The 24,018-nt window shown below is 38.8% G+C and overlaps 1 protein-coding gene across 11 annotated transcripts in view; it reads left to right on the forward strand.

Moving 5' to 3' along the window:
- ATE1 (arginyltransferase 1) overlaps positions 1-24,018 on the forward strand; it is a 185,592-nt gene that overhangs the window by 43,948 nt on the left and 117,626 nt on the right. For all 11 annotated transcript variants that reach the window (XM_023224221.3, XM_023224223.3, XM_023224224.3 and 8 more), the window contains one exon: positions 16,424-16,456. In XM_023224221.3, coding sequence (XP_023079989.1) covers positions 16,424-16,456 — 33 coding nt within the window. The remainder of the gene's footprint in view (positions 1-16,423; positions 16,457-24,018) is intronic.

Consider the following 24,018-nt stretch of genomic DNA (forward strand, 5'->3'; position numbering starts at 1 on the left):
ATTAGGGATACTGAACCTGTATTTTATAAATATTTAACCCTGGCATATAATTAACAGAATTAGAATGATAGTAAGATCCGAACATTTTGAAACGTTTTAATATTTATTTATTTATTTAGAGACAGTCTTTCCCTCTGTTGCCGAGGCTGAAGTTCAGTGTTGCAATCTCGGTTCGCTGTGACAACCACCTCCCAGGTTCAAGGGATTCTCATGCCTCAGCCTCCCAAGTAGCTGGGACTCCAGGTGCGTGACTCCACGCCTGGCTAATTTTTGTATTTTTAGTAGGAACAGGGTTTCACCACGTTGGCCAACCTGGTCAGGAACTCTGGCGTAAGGTGATCCGTCTGCCTGCCTTGGCTTTCCAAAATGCTAGGATTCCAGGTGTGAGCCCCTGCTTCCGGCCATATTTTGAAATGCTTTAGGCAATTTTTTTTTTTTTTTTTTTTTTTAGACAGAATCTCACTCACTCTTGTCGCCCAGGCTGGAGTTCAGTGGTGTGATGTTGGCTCACTGCAAGCTCCACCTCCTGCATTCTTGCCATTTTCCTGTCTCAGCCTCCTGAGTAGCTGGGATTACAGGTGCCCACCACCACGCCGAGCTAATTTTTTGTATTTTTTAGTAGAGACAGGGTTTCACCATGTTAACGAGGATGGTCTTGATCTGACCTCGTGATCCGCCTGCCTCAGCCTCCCAAAGTGCTGGGATTACAGGTGTGAACCACCGCACCCAGCCTCTTTTTTGTTTTTTTGAAACAGAGTCTCACTCTGTTGCCCAGGCTGGAATGTTGTGGCGCCATGCGGGCTCACGGCAACCTCTGCCTCCCAGGTTCAAGCAATTCTCGTGCCTCAGTTTCCTGAGTAACTGGGATTACAGGTGTGTGCCACCACACCTGGCTGATACTTGTATTTTTAGTAGAGACAGGATTTCACCATGTTGGCCAGGCTAGTCTTAAACTCCGGATCTCAGGTGATCCACCTGCCTCAGCCTCCCAAAGTGCTGGGATTACAGGCATGAGCCACCGAGCATGGCCTGAAGCTTATTTTTTAAAGCCAGGCTAACTTACTTGAATAAAGTAGAGAGCTTAGGCAATCATTTGTGTAATTCAATCAAGGAAATCAGTTTCTTTAAGCAACTCCTAAGTCAGGGCACACTTGTGCATTGTAGTCTGTCCCAAGGTCTGTGACAAGACATTTGTTACTAATAGTAGTTAAATGACCAAAGCTTTTCAATCATTTACTATTGGAGAGAGACACTGTTATATCCCAAGCGTGTTCCTTTTTGGGGAGATCCAAAGGGATGGAGTTAAAACTAGCACTGGAAATACTCATCTTTCTTTCCTTCTCTTTCTTTTCTCCCTTCTACTCCGCTCTTTTCCCTTCCTCCCTCCTTTTCATTGTTTGACACAGGCTCTTGCTCTGTCACCCAGGCTGGAGTGCATTGTCGTCATCATAGCTCACTGCAGCCTTCAACTCCAGGGTTCAAGCAGTCTCTCCTGCCTTCGTCCCCTGAGTAGCTGGCACTACAGGCATATGCCACCACACCTGGCCCTTTCTTTTTTGAGAGGAGGCCTTGCCTTGCTATGTTGCCCAGCCTGGTCTTGAACTCCTGGCCTGAAATGATCCTCCCAAAGTGCTGAGATTACACACGTGAGCTACTGTGCCAAGCCAACATTTAACTCAAAGTTCCTTTTGGTCAGTAACTTCCTAAAACTTGTCTCAGATCACAAAATCATGCCATCATACAACATTGGAGGTGAAAGGATTTTAGGATTATATAGATGAATGTCTCATATTTAAATAATTAATTAATTTGCCTAAGGTAACATGAGTAGTTAGTGGCAGAGCAATGTCCTGAAATTGCAATGCTTTGGTTTTTTTTTGTTTGTTTGTTTGTTTTGAGATGGGGTCTCACTCTGTGACTCAGACTAGAGTGCAGTCCTGTTGGCTCACTGCAACCTTTGCCTCCCCAGCTCAAGCAATTCTTCTGCCTCAGACTCCCCAGTAGCTGGGATTACAGGTGTTTGCCACTACTGCCGGCTAATTTTTTTTTTTTTTTTGACACGGAGTCTCGCTCTGTCGCCCAGGCTGGAGTGCAGTGGCGCAATCTGGGCTCACTGCAAGCTCCGCCTCCGGGTTTGCACCATTCTTCTGCCTCAGCCTCCTGAGTAGCTGGGACTACAGGCGCCTGCCACCATGCCTGGCTAATTTTTTGTATTTTTAGTAGAGACGGGGTTTCACCATTCACAGGATGGTCTTGATCTCCTGACCTTGTGATCCACCCGGCTTGGCCTCCCAAAGTGCTGGGATTACAGGCGTGAGCCACCTCACCCGGCCCCGCCCAGCTAATTTTTGTAGTTTTAGTAGAGATGGGGTTTCACCATGTTGGCCAGGCTGGTCTCCAACTCCTGACCTCAAGTGATCTACCCGCCTTGGCCTCCCAAAGTGCTGGGATTACAGTCGTGAACCACCGCGCCCCAGTCTGCAGTGCTTTTTATACTAGACATGATGTTGCCATTTGAAAAAGTTAAAGTGGGCCTCAGTTAAAATATGGAGTGACTGACATCAGTGAGTGAATTGTTCATTGTAAGCAAATTTTCCAGGCATTGGAAGCGTTTTTGTTGCTGAAATATTATGTACTCTAATCATTTAAAATGACAATGTTCCCAAAATATATTGTGTTCTTCCTCACCTTCCCAAACAGAATGCTGAGCAGGACTTGCCTGTTGATAACGGCTCTCATATTTTCCTAGGAATATTCTTCTGCTCTTGTATTTCAGCGTGCCATGGGCCACTGCTTTTCTCTCTGAAGTTACTCTGTTGTCACCTTTATCCTTTCTCTTTCTTGCTGACAATTCTTGTGTTAGTTTGTCTAGTATTAACATTTCTTCCCTTTCTAATTTGTAATTTCTTAATATGTTCATTAAAATCTTGAGCACCTGCTATACATCAAGTACTGTCGAGGCATTTGGTGACTATTTAATCAGTGAGTAAATCAGAGAAAGATCTCTTGCTCTCATGGAGCTTGCATTCTGGGAGTTTGGTTGGGGGAAAACGGTCAGAGATAGTTATTAAACAATAAGCATAATACATCAGTAAATTATATAGTAGGTTAGCAGGGGGTGTTATGGGAAAAATAGAGCAGGTATAAAAGAAGGTTGGAAGTATTGGTTATTGGCTTGGAAACTAGATCACCAAGTTTATTGTTAGTAAAGTTACAGTCAAGAGGAAAGTGGGAAAAGGAGCTTGTGGGACTCTTCTGTAAGTTGGGAATATAAACATTAGGAAGTGCCTTTTTTGAGTCCTCATTTTCACCTTTATTGTTTTTTTCTGGGGTTTTATCTTTGATTTGAATGTCCGAAGTTCTGGAGTAGCTTGATAATTGACCTCTGCCTAAGGTTTAGCTTTATATAACAATAATTATTACAATTAATTTGAACATACTTACAATGTTTTCTGAAAGTTGAGGATTAAGCCCATGAAATGGGATGTTAGCTGTCAAATGGAATGCTTGGCATGAAATGGATGCTGATTCTTGATTAACCTCCTGCCTGAGAACAAATGTACCCAGTGATAGACTGTTTGGATTGAACGGTGTGAAGGTGATATCAGTACTACCAAACAGTGCTTGCTATGTTCACAGTTCCATAATTTTGGGTCAGGATATTGTTGACATGAAGGCTGAGTAGCATCCAGGGTGAAAATGTGAACTCTAACCAGGCATTTCTGCCTTAACTCTTGTCTCCTCTACTTACTACCTGTGGGGCTTTTAGCAAGTTCCCAATTGCTCAGCTCTCTTAACTTCAGGTTCCTCATTTGTAAACATGGGAAGGACCTACAACACAATTTGTTGTGATAATTACATAAGGTTATACTTGCAAAGGTGCTTGGCCAAATAATCATCGACTGAACTTTTGTTACTAGGTCTGGATGATGTTATTAGGAACTATCGGAGATACTGAGGTCAAGGGCAAGTAAATGATCCTTCTGGTTACCCAGTCAGCATTTGCACATGAAATTGGATTTTTCATGGTTGTTTTTTCTTTTTAATTCAAATAATTAAATTTGTCTGAATTAAAAGGACATATATTTTAAATTTTAATATTAAAATCTAGTTAAAGAAAAAAGTAATATTCAAAACCACTCAGTTTGATTTATCAACATATAATTTTAATCTTTGAGAATTTTTAATATTTTAATTTATCCTTTTATACCACATAAAACCTGTAGGCCAGGCGCGGTGGCTCATGCCTGTAATCCTAGCTCTTTAGGAGGCCGAAGTGGGCAGATTGCCTGAGCTCAGGAGTTTGAGACCATCCTGGGCAACGTGGTGAAACCCCGTCTCTACTAAAATACAAAAGAAATTAGCTGGGCGTGGCGACATGCGCCTGTTGTCCCAGCTAGTCAGGAGGCTGAGGCAAGAGAATCGCTTGAACCCGGGAGGCGGAGGTTGCAGTGAGCCGAGATCGCTCCATTGCACTCCAACCTGGGTGACAGAGTGAGACTCCTTAAGAAAAAAAACAAAAAAACTGTAAAGAATTTTTAATATGTTGATTCATCTATTATACCACATAAAACCTATAAAAGATATCATTTGGGAAAAGATTTATTTATGATTTTCTTTTTTTTTTTAAGAGACAGGATCTCACTATGTTGCCCAGGCTGAAGTGCAGTTGGTTATTTGTAAGTGTTATGATCACTGTGCACTATATCCTTGAATCGCTGGGCTCAAGTGATTCTCCTGCCTCAGCTTCCCGAGTAGCTGGGACTACAGTCACACTATGGTGCCTAGTTCCTATTAATATATGTGTATTTCTTAATTGCTTTACCTACAACTGGAGACAAAGGAACTATAGGTGTCCTGTTTTTTTATTCTGGTGGTAGAGCTTCTTGTTCATACAGGAGCAGATCTCTTGTTTTGATAAATTAGCTCTATTGGGGTACAGTAATCCATAGCATACTTTGTGCTTGTTACACTGACATATAAAAATACTATATGCAAGAGTCTGAAGAAATACACAATGCCCAGCAGAGTGTCTGGAATGGAGTAGAAGCCCAGTGAACATATTTTGAATGAATGAGCAGCTGAGTTGACTACTTTTGAAAAACAGCTGGAGAGAGAATTCAGTTGTTGCCAAATTGAAAGCTACTTGGGAAGAAAATAGTGTTCTTGAAACTTGTGACATGAAGCAAAAAGGAAAATTCAAATGATGTCATAAGCTTTTGACAGTTGTTCTACTATAATAAGTAAAAGCTGCTTTTAATTTCCTGAGTGAGAGTGTTGAGCAATTTACGTACAACGAGTTAAGCACATTTTAGTGAGTGCAAAGCTCATGTGATAGGAACAACTTTGCTGTGAGTGCCATTTGTCTTTCGCTTTTGTATTTTAGGTCTGTTTTTCCCATTAAAACTGAAGAGCATCAAGTTTTATGACCTTCTGGTAATCACTTGACAAGTGAACAATAGTACCTTTTGATGGCTAGCTAAACAAGGAAAGTTTGTATTTTCACTGTGGTCATTCATTTTATATGCCAAAGAATTTTAGGTAACTGCCTGTATGATTAGAAAGCAGTTGATTTTCATCTAGTCAGTAGTAGTAAATTATAAAAGTAAAACATATATTACATATGGTTATTTATCCAGAGTATAATTCTGCCTTAAGAATATGTAAAAATAGGGAACATATTTGTATAGGTCTCTAAATATTTTATATATATATATATATATAATATATATATGTTTGTTGGCTTTTATGTGACATTTATTCCGGAACTAGCTCAAAAATTTATAGTGGCCTTCATATTACTTTTTCCTGGAGTGTGGAAGAATGCATTTCTTCTATTCAAGCAGCCTATAATCATTTAATTTGAGGCATGTTCCATTCACTGTGCTAGATACTAGGGATGCATAGATGAATAAGACATGTTTGGTTCTTGTACATTTTAGCCAACAAATAAAATTTAAAATAATAAGTGTCTTTTCTTTCTTTCTTTTTTTTTTTTTTTTTGAGGTAGGGTCTCCCTCTATCGCCCAGGCTGGAGTGCAGTGGCGCAATCTTGGCTCACTGCAAACTCCGCCTCCTGGGTTCACACCATTCTCCTGCCTCAGCCTCCCTAGCAGCTGGGATTACAGGCGCCCGCCACAACGCCCAGCTAATGTTTTTGTATTTTTAGTAGAGACGGGGTTTCACTATGTTAACCAGGATGGTCTTGATCTCCTGACCTCATGATCCGCCCGCCTCGGCCTCCCAAAGTGCTGGAATTACAGGCGTGAGCCACCGCGCCCAGCCTATGTGTCTTTTCATAGCATTGCATTGATGTTAAAATGTTAAAAATTATTAGAAATACATGTACCTGACAAGATGTGGGCATATTCAAACTTGCTTTAAATCAATTGGTCTGGTAAGTTATGCAAGCAGTACGTGTAACCATTATCAATATGTTTATGTTAATATAGTCATTCTTAATAATCAAATAGCTAATAACATATTCCATTTTTATTACTTTGACCAGATGGCATTAAAAACAAATTTTGTCTTTATTGTGGTTTCCTGCTAATTTTGATTTCTTGGTTTTGTGGTATTTTCTATTTATCCCTAATTTATGTTATTTGGATTTTTGGAAGACATCCAAATTTTGAAGGTTAATTTGAATGATTTTGCCTAGTTTAGTGTAGTTTCAGTGATACTTAGTTTTGTTCTCAATATTTCTTGGTATGTATTCCTTGCTCCTTACAAATGGTATGTGCTGGAAGTTTTTCTGCAGGAAGCTAGTGCTTGGAGGACTTGGATGTTCCCAAGAAGGTCTAACAAGAAGGGGACAGGTTTTTACTTCAGCATTACTGGGTCTTCCTTATGGTGACTGCTTCTCTCTGTTTATGGAATTTCTCCATGACCAGATGACTTAATTCTATAGAGTATCCAGGGGCTGTGAAGAGACATGGGAGAAAGAAACGATTGTGAATATTCATTTACTCATTGATGAATTACTCCCATTCACAAATGAATGGATGCATTTATTCATTGAATTCACCAGTAGTTGAATGCATGTAGACATTTAAGTAGCAAATATTTGAGTCTCTGCTTTGTGCCAGGCGTTATTTTGGACTGAAGATGTAGCATAGGGAACAAGATAAAGTTCTTGCCCTCAGGGAGACTATGTACTAGAGAGGAAGATAAATAATAAATATGCAATATAGTGCCAGAGTAATGTGTGCTAGATATGTGAAGGGATAGAGTGAGGGACAGTGTGGTGGAAGATGAGAATAATAAGGATATCAGGAAGAGGCTCAGGTAAGGGAAGCTCTTTGACAGACACCTCTATAGAGAGCATGCACTTTGTGCATAGCTGAGGGAAGTACATTTCTGGTAGATGGGAGAGTACCTGATGTTTTCAAAAAAACATCCGGGACCCTGACGAGGCAGGAACACAAGTCATGGTGGCATCTGTCTTCTTGATGATTTCTGTTGCTTGTGAAAGTTTTTTTAAAAAAATCCCTACCTATGCTTTTTGCCATTTGTTAGCTGAATTTTTCAGTATTGTAAAATTGTGTATTTTGTTGTAGACTTACTCTTTTCTTGTTACCTAAACAACTATTTGTCACCTTATTTTAGTATTATTTTAGTTAAGCTGAGACTCTTCTTGTTGGTATCTCTGGATTTTATTGCTTTCTTGTTGAGTTCTGATTAATGGTGTTGTTAAGTCCTTGGTATAATGAAGGGGAACCATAGATTGGAAAAGGTTTTGAGGTTCTGATGGTAATGTAACAATTTTGGATCTCAGTATGTAAAAGAGGTGGACTAGATAATTGCTAAGATATATCTTAGCTGTCAAATTGTGTGCTTTCACTGATTTTAGGAAAAATCCCCAGGTGGAACGGTACAGTTTTTTCTTCTTTTTATTTCATTTTTTAAAATTAATTTTTAAGTTTATAGTGTAGTAAAGTGCATAAATCTTAGGTGTATAGCTTGTTGATTTTTTTTTTTTTTGAGGCACAGTCTCGCTCTGTTGCCCTGGCTGGAGCACAGTGGCATGATCTCAGCTCACTGCAACCTCTGCCTCCTGAGTTCAGGCAGTTCTCGTACTTCAGCCTCCCAGGAAGCTGGGATTCCAGGCGTGTACTACCATGCCCAGCTAATTTTTGTATTTTTAGTGGACACGGGATTTTGCCATGTTGACCAGGCTGGTCTGGAACTCCTGGCCTCAAGCAGTCTGCCTGCCTTGGCCTCCCAAAGTGCTGGGATTACGGGTATGAGCCAACACGCCTGGCCAAATTTTTACTTAAGTATATGCTCTTATAGTCACTGCTCAGATTAGGAGAGAACATTTTCAGCTTTCATGCTAGAAGGCTCCCTCATGGCCCTTCCCAGTCAGTATTTTCCTACCCAGAGGTTAACTACCCTTCTATCACTGTAGATTAATTCTGCCTGTCCTTTAGCTTCATATAAATTTATCATACGGCATATACTCTCCTGTTTTACTTAACATTCTGTGTGAAATCCATGTGGCATGTAGCAGCAGTTTTCTTTCAGTGCTATGTAGTATTGCATTGTGTGGATACAGCATTATTTATTAATATATTATTGCTGGGCATATGTGTTGTTGACAGCTTTTGCCTGTTATGAATAAAGTTGCCGTGAACATTCTTGTATGTATCTTCTGATGGACATAACACTGATTTGTCTTAGATATATATCTGGGAGTTACACTGCTCAGCCATGGGGTAAACATCTTCAGCATTTATAGAAATGTGGCCAGTTTTCCAGAGTGCTTGTACCATATAAACATGCTCATTGTCCCACATCCTCATCAATATACGGCATTGTCTGATGCTTTAGTTTTAGCCTTTCTGGTGGGTGGATGGTAGTATTTGTATTGGGGTTTTAATTTGCTATTTGCTGATGTCTAAATAGGGAACTTTTTATGTATTTATTGGCCATTTGAATACGTTCCGTTTTGTTAAGTCTTTAAGAGTTTGCCCCCCTACCTTTTTAAAGTTGGGTTCTTGTGTTTTTTCCTTATTGACTGAGACAGTTCTCTGTACTCTCTGATATGAGTCTTTTTATATATTTTCCTAAATATCTTTTCCCAACCTGGAAATAACTGTACTCCATACCTAGGAAAATATTATTTTGGAAGAATCTAATATTGAAAGCCTTTGAGTTTTGGTACATTTCTAAACACTCAGCTTGCAGATCAAGAATGTCAGCAACTGATTTAAAGATTTCTCTTGTATAAAATTTCGGCCTCAGTGTTTACTTTCAAAAACTAGAAGGTGTTTTTTCTCTTAAACATACTTGTAAAATTATTTCCATACTTCTTATGAGATGTTTTAGTATTTTGTGCTGGTATTTAATGCAGTTAACACACAGGCCTTAGGTCCTTAGGGTCCTATGGCAAATTATCTTCCTGTTAGAGGAGCAGAGGATTCTGAAATCAGCACAGAATGCCACCAGCACCGGAGTCTTTCTTTGGTGGGTGTTCTGTTTGATGACTTTGCCAAGAACCTGTTTTTCTTTGTGTTTTTAGATGAACTGTGTTATGGTGATTTTGTTTGCTGCTGATAATGTTGAAAAGCAACACAATTTTTAAAGATTCCATTCTTTTTGAGTATAGCTCTTTAAGATAAAGAATTGTTATACTCTTATCTGGGTTTTATAGATTCATATTGCAAACTTAACAGTTTAATTTTAGAAACAAACTAGTCTTGAAGGTAATAAATAAATGACATTTTAACAAGTTTATATGGATATCATTGGTGTTAATAAATATAGTGCCACCATTTCTACTATTTATAAAATATATGATGATTATTATAGTGGACATAAGAGGTAGATATTAGTGAATAACATAACTACAACCCAAATCCCTGTTGCTGTTAGAAATTAGGGAGAAAGCTGCAAAAAATAGTAAAAGGATATTTATTGAAGTAGCTCATTAATTAGGATATGTGTTAGCAAACTTTGAAATCAACATTTAGAGCAAAACATTTATAACTAGCTCTGTATATTAGTGTTTTATGGGCTTTTGTGATTCTGGGCAGATACTAGAATTTTTCAAGAGGCATTTGATTATAGTACATCTGTGGCATTGCTTTGAGCATTTGCCCATAATATCACCAGGAATATTATTGGGTAGGGACCAGACTCTTAAACGGGGGAAAAAGAGGGTGAATAATTCATTGATAGTTAGTTTGGATTTTCTGCCATTTTTGAGAGCGCCACACTGAGTGTTTTCAGTGAGCAATTCTAGTAAGTACAGATTGAGGAAAACAAGTTAGAACTGGTAGGGACCAGTGTTGCCTAAAATGAGCTTTGTGGAAAATGGATTCTGTGGAATGTTAATAGATATTATATGAGATTAAAAACAAAAATCTCTAGGCATGTAACTTTGACTGAGGCTGAAGTAGAAGAGTTTTTTGTTCTCTAAATACAGGAATGTGCAGAGCCTTTAATATATCAGTGTAGCCTCCAATTCACTAAGGTAAGGAGGAAGGGAAGGTGAGGCCGATATATAGTAAGAGCATTTCCCAAACTTACGTGGCCATGGAATCGTGTTTTAGAGAGTGTCTTAGGAGCCTGCCATACCACAGGATACCACCTGGGGAAGGTAGGTTGGCTGAAATCCTTTTACACATCAAAAACCAAGGCCCGGCTGGGCACGGTGTCTCACGCCTGTAATCCCAGCACTTTGGGAGGCTGAGGTGGGTGGATCACCTGAGGTCAGGAGTTCGTGATCAGCCTGGCCAACATGGTGAAACCCCGTCTCTACTAAAAATACAAAAATTAGCCGGGCGTGGTGGCAGGCGCCTGTGATCCCAGCTACTCGGAAGGCTGAGGCAGGAGAATCGCTTGAACCTGAGAGGTGGAAGTTGCAGCGAGCCGAGGTCATGCCATTGCACTCCAGCCCGGGGGACAAGAATGAGACTTCGTCTCAAAAACAGCAACAACAAAAAACAAACAAACCCCAACCCCAAGGCCTAAATAACTCAAGTGGGTAGACCTAGTAAGATTCTAATCCTCGGGCAAAAAAGGAGATGTAATGCTTCAGAAGACAAAGGTTTAACTATGTTAGAGTGTAAATAAGATTTTTGTTGTCTTTTTTTTTCCGAGATGGAGTCTCGCTCTGTCGCCCAGGCTGGAGTGCAGTGGCTCGATCTCGACTCACTGCAAGCTCCACCTTCTGGGTTCACGCCATTCTCCTGCCTCAGCCTCCCGAGTAGCTGGGACTACAGGCACCCACCACCACGCCTGGCTAATTTTTTGTATTTTTTAGTAGAGATGGGGTTTTACTGTGTTAGCCAAGATGGTCTTGATCTCCTGACCTCATGCCGCCTGCCTTGGCCTCCCAAAGTGCTGGGATTACAGGCGTGAGCCACCGCGCCTGGCCTTGTTGTCATCTTTTGTTTTGATGACATGTTTTGAAGCTTAATGTCTAAGGTGCCGAGTGTAATCAGAAGAGGTAGCACAAACAGCCCTTACAGGTACATTGCTTACAACTGGGACAGAGAATAGCTATAAAAAATGAATTTAAGGAATTACCTGAATCTGCCCTTTTTACTCCCCACTAATAGGTTAAATAAGATCTTCTCAAACCTTAGTTTCTACTCCTTGTTAAATACAGATTTAATTCTCATTCTTTTGGTGACTTTTTAAATGGGCGCTAGCTGTGTCTTTTGGCTGCTTTGAAGGTTTTATTTGTCTGCAATGAAATGTGAAACAATAAAACTTTTTTCTTTTGTGCAAATTAATTTCTTAGCGTTGTAGATTTATCAGAGACATTCTTGACATAAAACCTAGTTTTGCACTGCCTTAGAACTACCAGTTATTTATAGTGTAAATGTGTGCCAGTAATTGAACAGGGATGGGAAGGGAGTCTAAAATGTTATTTACGTTAACATAATTTAGAGTCGTAACTGATTTAAGGCTTCCAAATTCCTAATAGAAGAACTTAGTATTTTACATTGAGGTGTAATTTAGATTGATAATTGCAAAATTTTTAAATAAAGGTTTTATTAGATTATAACCTGAAATAGCCCTGTCCCCTGATAAATTATAGTACAGTAGGTGGAAGCAGAGTACAATAAGTGAAAGGCCCAGGAAATACAACCGGAAGTATATATTGTTAGTGTGAAGAAATTTTGGATAATTGATATGACTAGTTATAAGATTTGGAATTTCACTTTGGCAAATAGAGACACACCTCAGTGATGTTCCTTGGGTTAGGAAAAAAAATTGTGATTTATCTTTGTAAAATTTGCCTTTTGGTGTTGAGTGTTTCCTTTTTCTTTAAAAGATAGGAATTTAACCATGGTTACTTATTAAACAGATAAGGCATTTCAGGAACAAAGTGGCTTGAATTATCTGTTGAATAGTTTATATTACAAAGAGAAAATAATTATTATTTTTCTGGGACCTTTTTTTTTTTTTTTTTTAACTCACCAAAAAGGAAGTCATTACATCCAAATTGCTAGGATCTTTTGACAAAATTAGCAGCGTATTTTCTTTGGTCCTTATTCCCACCACTCCTGTACTTAGAAAAAGAACTTACTGATTGTAACTAATAGGAGGTCTAACTACAATTTTGTGCATTTGGAAAATGGTTTAGAAAATTTTGGTAAGCATTAAGTGCTTCTTTGGAGGGAATGAGAAATGTTATGAGTCAAGCTACGGATGATGAATAGAACAGTGGTACCAGGCTTGGTAAGTGAGAATACTTCAAGAAAAGCAAGGTCAGTAAGAAGCTGTGGAGCGTGAGTGCCGTCTGTGTGTATCCTTTTTCTTTTTAGAGGCCTAAAGGATTTCAAAAATGATACTGATGCCTTTTATGCCTGGATTCTAAATATAGACCATAATTCTTACGTTTTTTAAAAAAATTCAAGACCTGACAGAATAATTGGCATTTAGAATTTTTATAAATTTTATCAAGTGAATCAAATTAATAGTGTTACTAATACTGTTATGAACAGGAATCTTAGCTGTTAAGTTTAAAAAGCCAAATATGCAAGTTATTCCTTTATTCAACTATGTTAAATCAAGAGACTTCCTAAAAGTAATCTTTAAAAGTGGGTACATAGGGAGATAAAGAATATGGCTGTGTTAACCTCTGATTGTTATTAGAATGATGAAATTATATGCCCATCTGCAGAATCAGATATTTTGTAAAACATATTATAGTTTTTATTTTTTCAATATTACGCCTAAATATTTTGAAAAGGATCTTTCTCTTAACTACTAACTTTACCCATTATTTATTATTAAGTAGTCCTATTAATATAGTCATATCAGACAAGTGATATTAATGTGTCCTACTATCTGTGTGCGGCCATAGTCTTTTTTTTTTTAATAGACTTTACTTTTTAGTAGTTTTAGGTTCATAGCAAAATTGAGCCACAGTCCTTTTTAATACTGATCAGACATCATGATAGTGATTGTTAAGGAATCTATTTCTACTTTCAATTGCAGTGTATATAGAAAATGTATTTTGCAGTCTCTTTTTTTTTTTTTTTTTTTTTGAGATGGCGTCTTGCTCTGTCGCCCGGGCTGGAATGCAGTGGCCGGATCTCAGCTCACTGCAAGCTCCGCCTCCAGGGTTTACGCCATTCTCCTGCCTCAGCCTCCTGAAACTCCTCCTCAGCTGGGACTACAGGCGCCCGCCACCTCGCCCGGCTAGTTTTTTGTATTTTTTAGTAGAGACGGAGTTTCACCGTGTTAGCCAGGATGGTCTCGATCTCCTGACCTCGTGATCCGCCCGTCTCGGCCTCCCAAAGTGCTGGGATTACAGGCTTGAGCCACGGCGCCTGGCCTGCAGTCTCATTTTTTATAATTGTTTTTTCAAAGTATTACCATTTCTACTGAATATAATATGTACAGTTTCATTATGAAAGAATTTACTAAGTAATGTTTTTTCAAAGTATTACCATTTCTACTGAATATAATATGTACAGTTTCATTATGAAAGAATTTACTAAGTAATTAACTGAAGTGAAACATGAAAAAACAATGGGTTTTACTGATGCACTAATAGAGAGATGGCATTTTTTGAAATCTTTTTCATGTCGTGGGAATAGGAGTGTCAATGTGTGTCTTGTGATTTATTATTCTGTTTTTTACTGCTTTAGGTTTGAAAACTTTTACTTATGTATTTCACATTTTGGCGGCTTCAAGCAGGGTGAGAATTTTTTAGGTCTGTTTTGAAAAAGCTGTGACACAAGTGTTGGACATATACACATGCCAAAAATGTGTATAAATTGTTGGAGCTTCAAGGAGACATTAGTTTTTATAGACAGCATTTATATTCTGGTCTTCATTGTTATTTAAAGTAACTTCCATCCTAATTACTGCATCGATTACTACTGAACATGACTTGCTTATAAATTCAAAAGTATGTGTATAACGTTAACATTCACTTTTGGGGAAAAGCGTAGAACCCTTCAGTATCAAATTTCTGATTTTAAAATCAAAATTTACCATGCCTCGTTTTTCTCCACTGTTAAAACTGGCTAGGCTTTGAACTGGCACTTTTTATTCTTGGGAGGAAGGGTAGAGATTGTCTCAGGTTGGGCTACAATGAAAGAATCCAAGACCACAAAGCTTGCATTTTAAATTTCAATAAAATTAATTGCTTCATGTCAGCATTAAGAAATCTTAACATTTTGGTATACTTTGCACTTTCAGAAGGTTACCTTAAGAGTTAATGTAATCAAACTGCATATGATATATAAATTAAGAAAAACTTTTTTTTTCTTTCCTTTTTTTTTTTTTTGCTTCCTACTGAAGTGTTTACATTTTGATATCCTGTCAACTAGGGCCTAAATGATACTATTTAATTGAATGGCTTTGGTATGCATTAGTGATATTCTAAGAATATATTTAGTGTTTTTGGTGGGGGTGTGTGATTTCTTTTTAAAACTTTGTTATAGAAAACCTTAAACTTTTACAAAGTAGGTAGAATCAGGTGATGAACCCTAATCTCTTGTCCTCACTTATTTAATATCATGTCTAGTTGTTTTATATTTTTGGGACGGAGTCTCGCCCTTGTTGCCCAGGCTGGAGTGCAGTGGCGTGATCTTGGCTCACTACAACCTCCACCTGCCAGGTTCTAGCAATTCTCCCGCCTCAGCCTCCCAAGTAGCTGGAATTATAGGCGCCCGCTACCACACACAGCTAATTTTTGTATTTTTAGCAGACACAGGGTTTCACCATGTTGGCCAGGCTCGTGTCGAACTCCTGACCTCCCTCAGGTGATCCACCCGCCTTGGCCTCCCAAAGTGCTGGGATTACAGGCATGGGCCACCCCACCCAGCTAGTCTTTTTATTTTATACTACTACATTTTACTTTTCTCCCTACTTCTCCAATGATCATGAAGGGAATCCCAGATATCTTATAATTTCATTGATAAGTATTTCAATGTGTAACTCTAAAAGAGAATACAAGTTATTTGTATTCCCTGTGAGTACTAGCTTTGTTGTGGAGAGGAAGTTCATGAGTGCTTGGAAACAGGCCTGTCATTGTGTTTTATTGTAGTTAATTTGCATTTAGAAAGATCAAGAGTGTGTATTATTTGGGTGTTATTACAGTAAATCTCAAAGGATTTGAAATGTTGAATCTGTAAATAACATCTCTGAAAACATTATGAATTACCATGATGTGTATGCATGAAGTTATGTGACAGTCCTCATTTCAGAGGTATCCTACAATTTGCTTTGTCATTTGTTTCTGTCCCCCTCTATAATCTGTTTGTTTAAATGTTGATCATATAGCATTTAGTTTCAGGTGATATTCTATATTCCTCTATGTGTGTCATAAAAAGAAAGAGAAAGGTGAGAGAGAAGGGAGAAAGGGACAGAGGAGGAAGGAGGGAAGGAAGGGGATATGGGACTGAGAAAAGAGAAAGATCAGAACAGGGCAAAGACCACAGATGAGATGCCAGATTGTGGAGCTAAAACCTCACCTTCTCATTCTCACTCACCTGACCTCTCTCTTGGTCTTTCCTCTCCCCTTTTCTTGGTCTCCTCATTGGCTTATATCTTCTTCTCTTGGCATTTATTGAACTTTGCCTGTCAAATTTAGGGTCAGGAAGATTGCTGATTTTTTTCCTTGAAAGATGTTTTTATTATGTAGGAGTTGTGAGATAAAATTTAAACAAACTATTTTAGGACTGATTTGTTGTGCTTTATGTGCTTTTATACAGAGTTTTAAGAATGTTTATTGAAAGGAATTCAAGTAGTCAGGTGCCTCCTATGGACTAGGTTGAACCTTTCTATTCTCTGGATGAATTTTATGGACACATGAATTTTCTATAATCTTTGGGTTCACTTTAAGTGGATTTACTGGAAAATTGTATAGTAATTTTTTCTTTTTCTCTGTGTTTGTTTTTGCTGTCTATTTACTGGATGAAATGGATTCTGTTCAAATTTGACTCTGCAGTTCACAAGATTCCTTTGCAGTTCACCCTTGGAGGTAAGAGTTACTCACTGACCTTAATATTAGAATTGGTAATTGAACACCATATTGACATCTTTCATTAGGCATTTATTTGACAATTTAGGAGTGCTCATTTTGGTGTGACACATATATTCTTCAATAACAGTAATGGAGTGAGTTACTGCAGGCTTTTTTTTTTGGATAAAAGTTTCTAGAAGTTATATCAGTAGCAGTTCACCTTCATGACAGGTTATTGCCTCTTTTTAAGTATATTTTCTTTCTCAATAAGTAGAGAGAAATCAGTCCTTTATTTTAAAGAGCCTTGTATCGTCATTACTCCTGTTTATTTAACAGCAGCCTTATGTTCTATAAATTGCCATGGTATTAAAAGAAAGCTGGAAAAATGAGAGGCAAAGGCTGTCTTCAAGGAAGTTTCAGTTAGAGAGAGCACTTTAAAATCCATGAATTGACAAGAGAAGAGCAAAATTATTGAGTTGCTATTATAACAAGGCAATATTCTGGGTTCTTCATTCACTTTTTCATTTAATCCTCGTCATGGTTTTCAATGTAAAACTGAGAATCCAGTGATAAAATTGTGAGATAAAGAAAAAACTATTAGATATTTAGAGAACTAGATATCATTATGAGCTGCAATTGCAGAAAAACTTGTAGATGATCATCGAAACTTGGAAAAGAAAGTAGAGAAAGGGTGGAAGCATAGTTATGTGAAGAGGTAGTGGGACTTAGAACCAAAACCGGATAAGAGCTTGCCTTCACTTACTAAACATATGACATTGGGTAAATCACAACTGCCCTGAGCCTCATTTTTCTTACCTTTTAAATGCAAATAATAATTCCTACCTCTCAGATGAGGTGATGGAAATGGGAGCAGTTATAAACTATGCTAGTTACATCATGGCACTATTTTGTGTTCTCCTCTTAGGCTTCAGCTCCACGCGATGAGACTCTGTTCCTTGCCTTGCACTTGTCCTTCCCTTTGTGCCTGTTGTTTATTTCATTTATGCTTTTCCCATTCCCAACTTGTTCAAATCATATTCCTCTTTAGGGTTGAGCTTCAATACCGTGTCCTTTCTGAGACGATTTCTGCTTTTATAACGTTTTGTTTATTTGATTATTGAGATTATTACTGCTGATAATGTGGTGTGGCCCATAGTGGCACATTGAAAACGTGTGGTAGCCAGCTTGAGTGGTCACCAGGAGAAATGGACCAGACCGGTGGGCGTAGTCCCATCCAGGCTTGGTCACATTGTCTAAGTATCCAGGATCAACGGGGAAGCAGAATGGTATAGTGGAAAGAGCCTAGGCTTTGAAATGAGAGAGGCCTGAGTAGCCCATGGGCAAGTCATTGACTCCTGAGCCCTTTTTCCTGATCTAAAAATGGAGATAATAATACTTACAGGGATATTAAAATTAAATGAGATGATCTGTGGCAAACACTGAGCACAGTGTCTGGCAGATAGAATTTTAATTAAGAGTTAGGTGTAAAGCGAAAACCAAACCATAAAAAAGTTGAAGACAATGTAAGTTTTATAGCCTGCTCTATAGTTATGGAAGCACTTTCTCACTTCAAAAGCAATGGAAAGTATCGAAAAACAAAGAGTGAAAAAATTAATTTGATTATGTAAAGACTCATAATTTTGTACGTGAAAACAAATGTAGCTAAAAGGTAACTTGGGTAAAGTATGATGAAAAGGTTATACTTGATGTAATGATCTTTTAGAAGCAATATGAATTTCTTTTTCATAAAATGTGGTTGGATTTTTATCAGGTAATTGATAAGATAAAATACAAATGGTAATAAATGTTTTAAATGTTTAATCCTATTAATAGTAAAAGAAATGCAGTTTAAAATGACAGTGATCTACAATTTTTTTTAACCTATCAAGATATCTTATTTTTTAAGTGAATGCTTGACAAGATATAATGAGATGGGATGTTTATAAACTTCATCCTTTCTAGGAAGCAGCTTGGTCACATACACTAAAGGCTTTATATACATTCATACCTGTGGTGGAGTAATTACATTCCAAGAATCACTGTCAGAGAGTTCATCAAAGATGGGGACAAAACTTGCATAAAAATATTTATGACAGCATTATTTATAACGGTAAAAAACTGTAAACAATCTAAATGTACAACAGGAACAGGTCAAATAAATTATGACACAGCCATATGATAGACCACCCTACAACCATTAAAATGGAGATTATGAATATGTGTTCATGAGTATATATTGATGAATAACACATACAAAATATATTTGATATATTGAGAGGTAAAAGCATGATGCAAAATTATACATGCAGATCTCAGTTTGAAAACAATTTAAGTGCACAGAAAAGTAGAAAGGAGATGCACAAAATGTTAACAACTACAAAGTGTTGTTTTATCCTTTACTCTTCCAGTAAAGGGCCCACAGTAGGTAGAGGTGCATTGGTAGCTTTTTGGTAATGCTTCTTGTAATCAGTGTGTGACAGATATACATCAGGGGAGTCTCTTTGATTTGATGGAGAAACAGCATCTAACCTTGGAAAAAAGGGGCTGGCAGGAACTTAGATGAGATAATGTTGATAATGTGTAATGCTGTGCTCTCATTTTAGCAAAAGCTTAGAGGAATGAACAGGAATAAGGGTATTTAGCAGAAGGCAGTTAGGCTGGGTTGGCTTTCCTATATGGGGACCAATAAGGAGGCTTGAGCTTCATGTCCACTTTACTGGGGCAAGTAGCAATTTAAGGCTGTTACTCACCAATGGCAAAGATGCTTCTCAGTAAATCTTAACAGTTGACATCTCTCAAATGTAAGCTCATTGAGAGAGGACCCTGTTTTTCTTGTTTTCTTGTTTCCATTCTTAGTATAAGTAGAACACAGTAGGCACTGACTCAATAAGTATTTGTTGAATGAGTGAATGAACAAATGAATGAATGAATTTTGTGGGACTGAGACTGAGAGTAGCAGTCTTTCATCTATAATTTGGCAGGACTCAGCTGAAAGTAGACAAGTTCCAATATTTACATTTTAATACGGTTAACAGTCTGTCTTCCCAGTTAGATTGTAGCTACTTAAGATTGAGAGCTTTGTCCTTTGTAATCTTTGGATGCTCTCAGTTATAGGTAGGTCCTGGAGTGTACCTAGAGTACACTAGCTGCAACTAGAGTATATAAAGTATACATATATATATATATACACACATATATATATATATATATATATTTTTGATCCAGAGTCTCGCTCTGTCACCCAGGCCAGAGTGCAATGGCACGATCTCAGCACATTGCAGCCTCTGCCTTCCATTTGAAGCAATTCTCCTGCCTGAACCCCCCAAGTAGCTGGGATTACAGGCACCTGCCACCATGCCCGGCTAGTTTTTGTATTTTTAGTAGAGACGGGTTTCACCATATTGGCCAGGCTGGTCTTGAACTCCTGACCTCAAGTGATCCACCCGCCTCGTCCTCCCAAAGTACTAGGATTACAGGTGTGAGCCACTGTGCCCGGCCACAAATACATACTTTTAAATTACATATTGCTACTCTTGTTAAGTATTGGGAATATATGTGTGGAATCTTCAATCTTTGGTGAAAAGTAGAAGGGAAAGTATCCAGAGTTTAATGATAGTTTCTGTCTGCTTTCATCACTTAATGATCTGGAGTGGTATTTACCTTGGTTAATTATCTTTTTTATTACTGGGTTTATAACATTGGAGAGGAAGAAAAATCAAAATTAAAGATGACCAATGTAAGTCTCCTTTCTTGATGGGAAATATTTTGCGGGCTTTCTGTTGGTATTTTTCTAGTTTGCAGTTCCACAGGGGCCACTTGAGGGCTTAAGTTAGTGGCAGCTACCCTTAAGTCTTCACCAGCAGCACTAAGCCGGGGGCTGCTGTTCCTTTGCCACCACATAGCGCCTGAGAGCCAAAGCAAAGGCAAGGCAGGAGAGTGTTGGGAGTCTCTGAATGTTTAATTTTGCCATTAAGCTTATGACTTAGCTGGAGAAGGAAAATTACAAATATGGTCTATACCCAGCACCTTCTTTAATTTTGAATAGAAGTCAAATTATTCTGGCAGAGATAGTAAAATACATGAGAGTTGCAGTTGAAAACAAAGCTGACTTTAAACTTCACTTTCTCCACAACAGCGACTATGAGTGAACCATGTCCCTTTGTTGTAAGTCCTAAACAGTTAACTGCCACATGAATCTAATGAAATTGTCAGGTTATAGTAATTACATCAGTAATTTGATATGTTGTCATTTGAATGGACCATATGTGGAGAGTCAGTTACTTCCCTCTGTGGGGCTGACCCTTTTACATTCCTGTAAGCTGAAGACTAATAGAGCTCATTAAGCTTTATGGGAAAAGAGCTTTTATCACCTCGTCAAGTCAGGCAACATATTTCCATTAGATCCCTAATTTCGAGTGGCTCTGTAGCTGCTGATATGTACCCCCCTGCTAGGCTTACACCGGACCCTGGCCTTAACAGACATTTTTATTGACATTTCTAAGTCTGAATTACATTTTGTGTGGCACTACTTACAGATGTCTTCAATTAAATGTAGGTAAATAAAAGGGATTATATATCAGAGCCCGAAAGATTCTTGAATTTCTCTTCTGATTCAAACTTTGCCAGCCAGTCCAGTAGGGCGCAGTCTCATTGTCACTTTCGTAGGTAGAGAGCTATAGGAGAGGCATTTATAACAAAAGTTAAACCAGGTATGAATGTAGGTCACCTAGGTTTCTCTTCAGGTGTGTCCTTCTGTTCCTTCATTTCAAAATTTTCTGTATTAATAGGATAATAGCTTACTGATAGTTAGCACCTCTAGTGTAGGTACTGTGCTTTCCACTCTCCTTATTTTAATTCTTACAGAATGTCAATGAGGTAGATATTCCCAATTTTCTTATGAAGAAAACAGAACCCAGAGAGGTAGACTAGGTAGGTGCTCAATATCACAGCTACTAGTATGTGACAGTAATCACAAGATAGGAAGGAAGTAGAATGTGGTTAAGATTCTAACATTACATGAAGTGATATGATAGTATTTGAAAGAAGGCAGTGATTAGTTGGGGAGTATTTAGTAAGCCCCAGAGCAGGGTTTCTCAACCTTGGTACTATCAGCATCTTGGGCTGGATAATTATTTGCTGTGAGGAGCTGTCCTGCACATTATTTGAAGCTTAGCATCTCTGGCTTCTGCTCACTAGATGCCAGTAGGACCCACCCCCCTGAGTTGCAACAAAGTGTCTCCAGACTTTGCTAAGTGTCCCTAGGGGGACAAAATAGCTCCCTGTTGAAAACTATATCCCTTAGAAAAGCCTTAAAAAAAAAAAGTACAAAGAGGTATTGTTAATAAGCCAACTTAATGATAAAATGTTTTCAGTCTAACAAAAGATGAGAAAAAGGGAACAAAAAACATGTGGGACAGATAGAACAAATAGCAAGATGGCCCAATTAAATCCAACCCTACTGATTATGATGGTACTAAATACAAATGGTCTAAGTGAAAACTCTGCTTCATGGTAATTTCTGTTTCTGAACATCTGCACGTTCAACACTAGCCAATGGTCATACATCAGGGGTCCCCAGTTCCCAGACTGAGACCGGTACTGGTCTGTGGCCTGTTAGGAACTGCGACACTCAGCAGGTGAGCAGCGAGTGAGCGAGTGTTGCTGCCTGAGCTCCACTTCCTGTCAGATCTGGGGTGGTATTAGATTCTCATAGGAGCGTGAACCCCATTGTGAACTGCCCATGTGAGGGAGCTAGATTGCGTGCTGCTTATGAGAATCTAATGCCTGATGATCGGACTTGGAACAGTTTCATCCCTACACCTTCCCCTTCTCCCCTCTGACCCTTGTCCATAGAAAAATTGTCTTCCACGAAACCAGTCCCTGGTGCCAAAAAGGTTAGGGACTGCTGTCATACATTAACTAATGAGCTTTTTGGGAACTGAATTTTAAATTTTTAAAATTTGAGTTAACTTAAGGCTAAGTGACCACATGTGGCCAGTGACTATACTATTAGGGCAGATTGAAACATTCCAATTACAAATCAGAGATTGTCAGGCTAGATAAAAGGAAAAAATCAACATCCATCTTAAACACGAAGACATGGATGGGTTAAAAGTAAAAGACTAGAGTAAAACACTACTATACAAATACTTATCCTAGGAAAGCTGGCTCATCATGCCTGATCCTAGCAACTCAGGAGGCTGAGGCAGGAGGATCACTTGAACCCAGAAGTTTGAAACCAGCCAGGGCGACATAATGAGAACCCCCATCTCTAAAAGAAAAACAAAAATATTAGCTGGGCATAGTGGCGTGTGCCTATAGTCCCCGCTGAGAGAGAGACTGAGGCTGTGAGAGAGACAGAGGCTGTGAGAGAGACGGAGGCAGGAAGATCATTTCAGCCTTGAAGTTTGAGGCTGCAGTGAGCTATGATTGTACCACTGCAGTTCAGCCAGGGCAACAGAGTAATACCACATCTCTAAATATAAGAATGAAAAAAATTTAAAAATTAAGAATTTTAAGTCAGAGTGACTATATTCTTATCAAAGTAGACTTCAGGGTGGCCGGGCGTGGTGGCTCACGCCTGCAATCCCAGCACTTTGGGAGGTTGAGGCAGGCGGATCACAAGGTCAGGGGTTCAAGACCAGCCTGGCCAATATGGTGAAACTCTGTCTCGACTAAAAATACAAAAATTAGCCGGGTGTGGTGGCGAGTGCCTGTAATTTCAGCTACTCGGGAGGCTAAGGCAGGAGAATCGCTTGAACCCGGGAGGCGAAGGTTGCAGTGAGCCAAGATCATGCCAGTATGCTCCAGCCTAGGCAACAGAAAGAGACTCTGTGTCAAAACAACAACAACAACAACAACAACAACAACAACAAAACAAAGTAGATTTCAGGGCAAAGATGGAAGAAAGAGTGACATTTCATGGCAATAAAAAGGTCAGTTCATCAAATGAATATGCAGTAATTTGAAATGTGATCCACGTAACAGAGCCTCAAGATAACAAGAAATAGAAACTAATAGAACTGAAGGGAGAAGTGTAGTAGTTGGAGACTTCAGGACAACTTTCTCAGTAATTGATAGAACATTTAGATAGGAAATTAGAAGTAAAATAGGCATGACCAACACTACAACACAGTACGCTCAAGAGTAGCAGTGCATGGGGTGTTGGCTAGCCATATGTATACCCCCCTTTAATTGCATGCAAATTAAGGAGTGCATTATTCAGAAATCTCTGGAAAGGGGGCAGTAACTTCCGGGTGTCGCCATGGTCTTTGTAAACTGTCATGGCAGTGGTGGGAGTGTCTTATACCAATGAACAGCAAGGGCAACTAGAGGACACTTTTAATGCCATCTGCTGGTTCCTGCTGGTTTTTTCATTTCGTTCTGTCGGGACCGGCAAATAAGTCCTACAGGTTTCCTACCTCAGTAGTATTTGTTTGGCTGTTAGGAAGAAAAGAGGCCTGGCGTGTTAGCTCATGCTTGTAATCTCAGCACTTCGGGAGGCTGAGACAGGTAGATCACTTGAGCTCAGGAGTTTGAGACCAGCCTGGGCAACATGGCAAAACCACGTCTCTACAAAA

Source organism: Piliocolobus tephrosceles, chromosome 9 (assembly GCF_002776525.5).
Source record: "Piliocolobus tephrosceles isolate RC106 chromosome 9, ASM277652v3, whole genome shotgun sequence".
NCBI lineage: Eukaryota > Metazoa > Chordata > Mammalia > Primates > Cercopithecidae > Piliocolobus > Piliocolobus tephrosceles.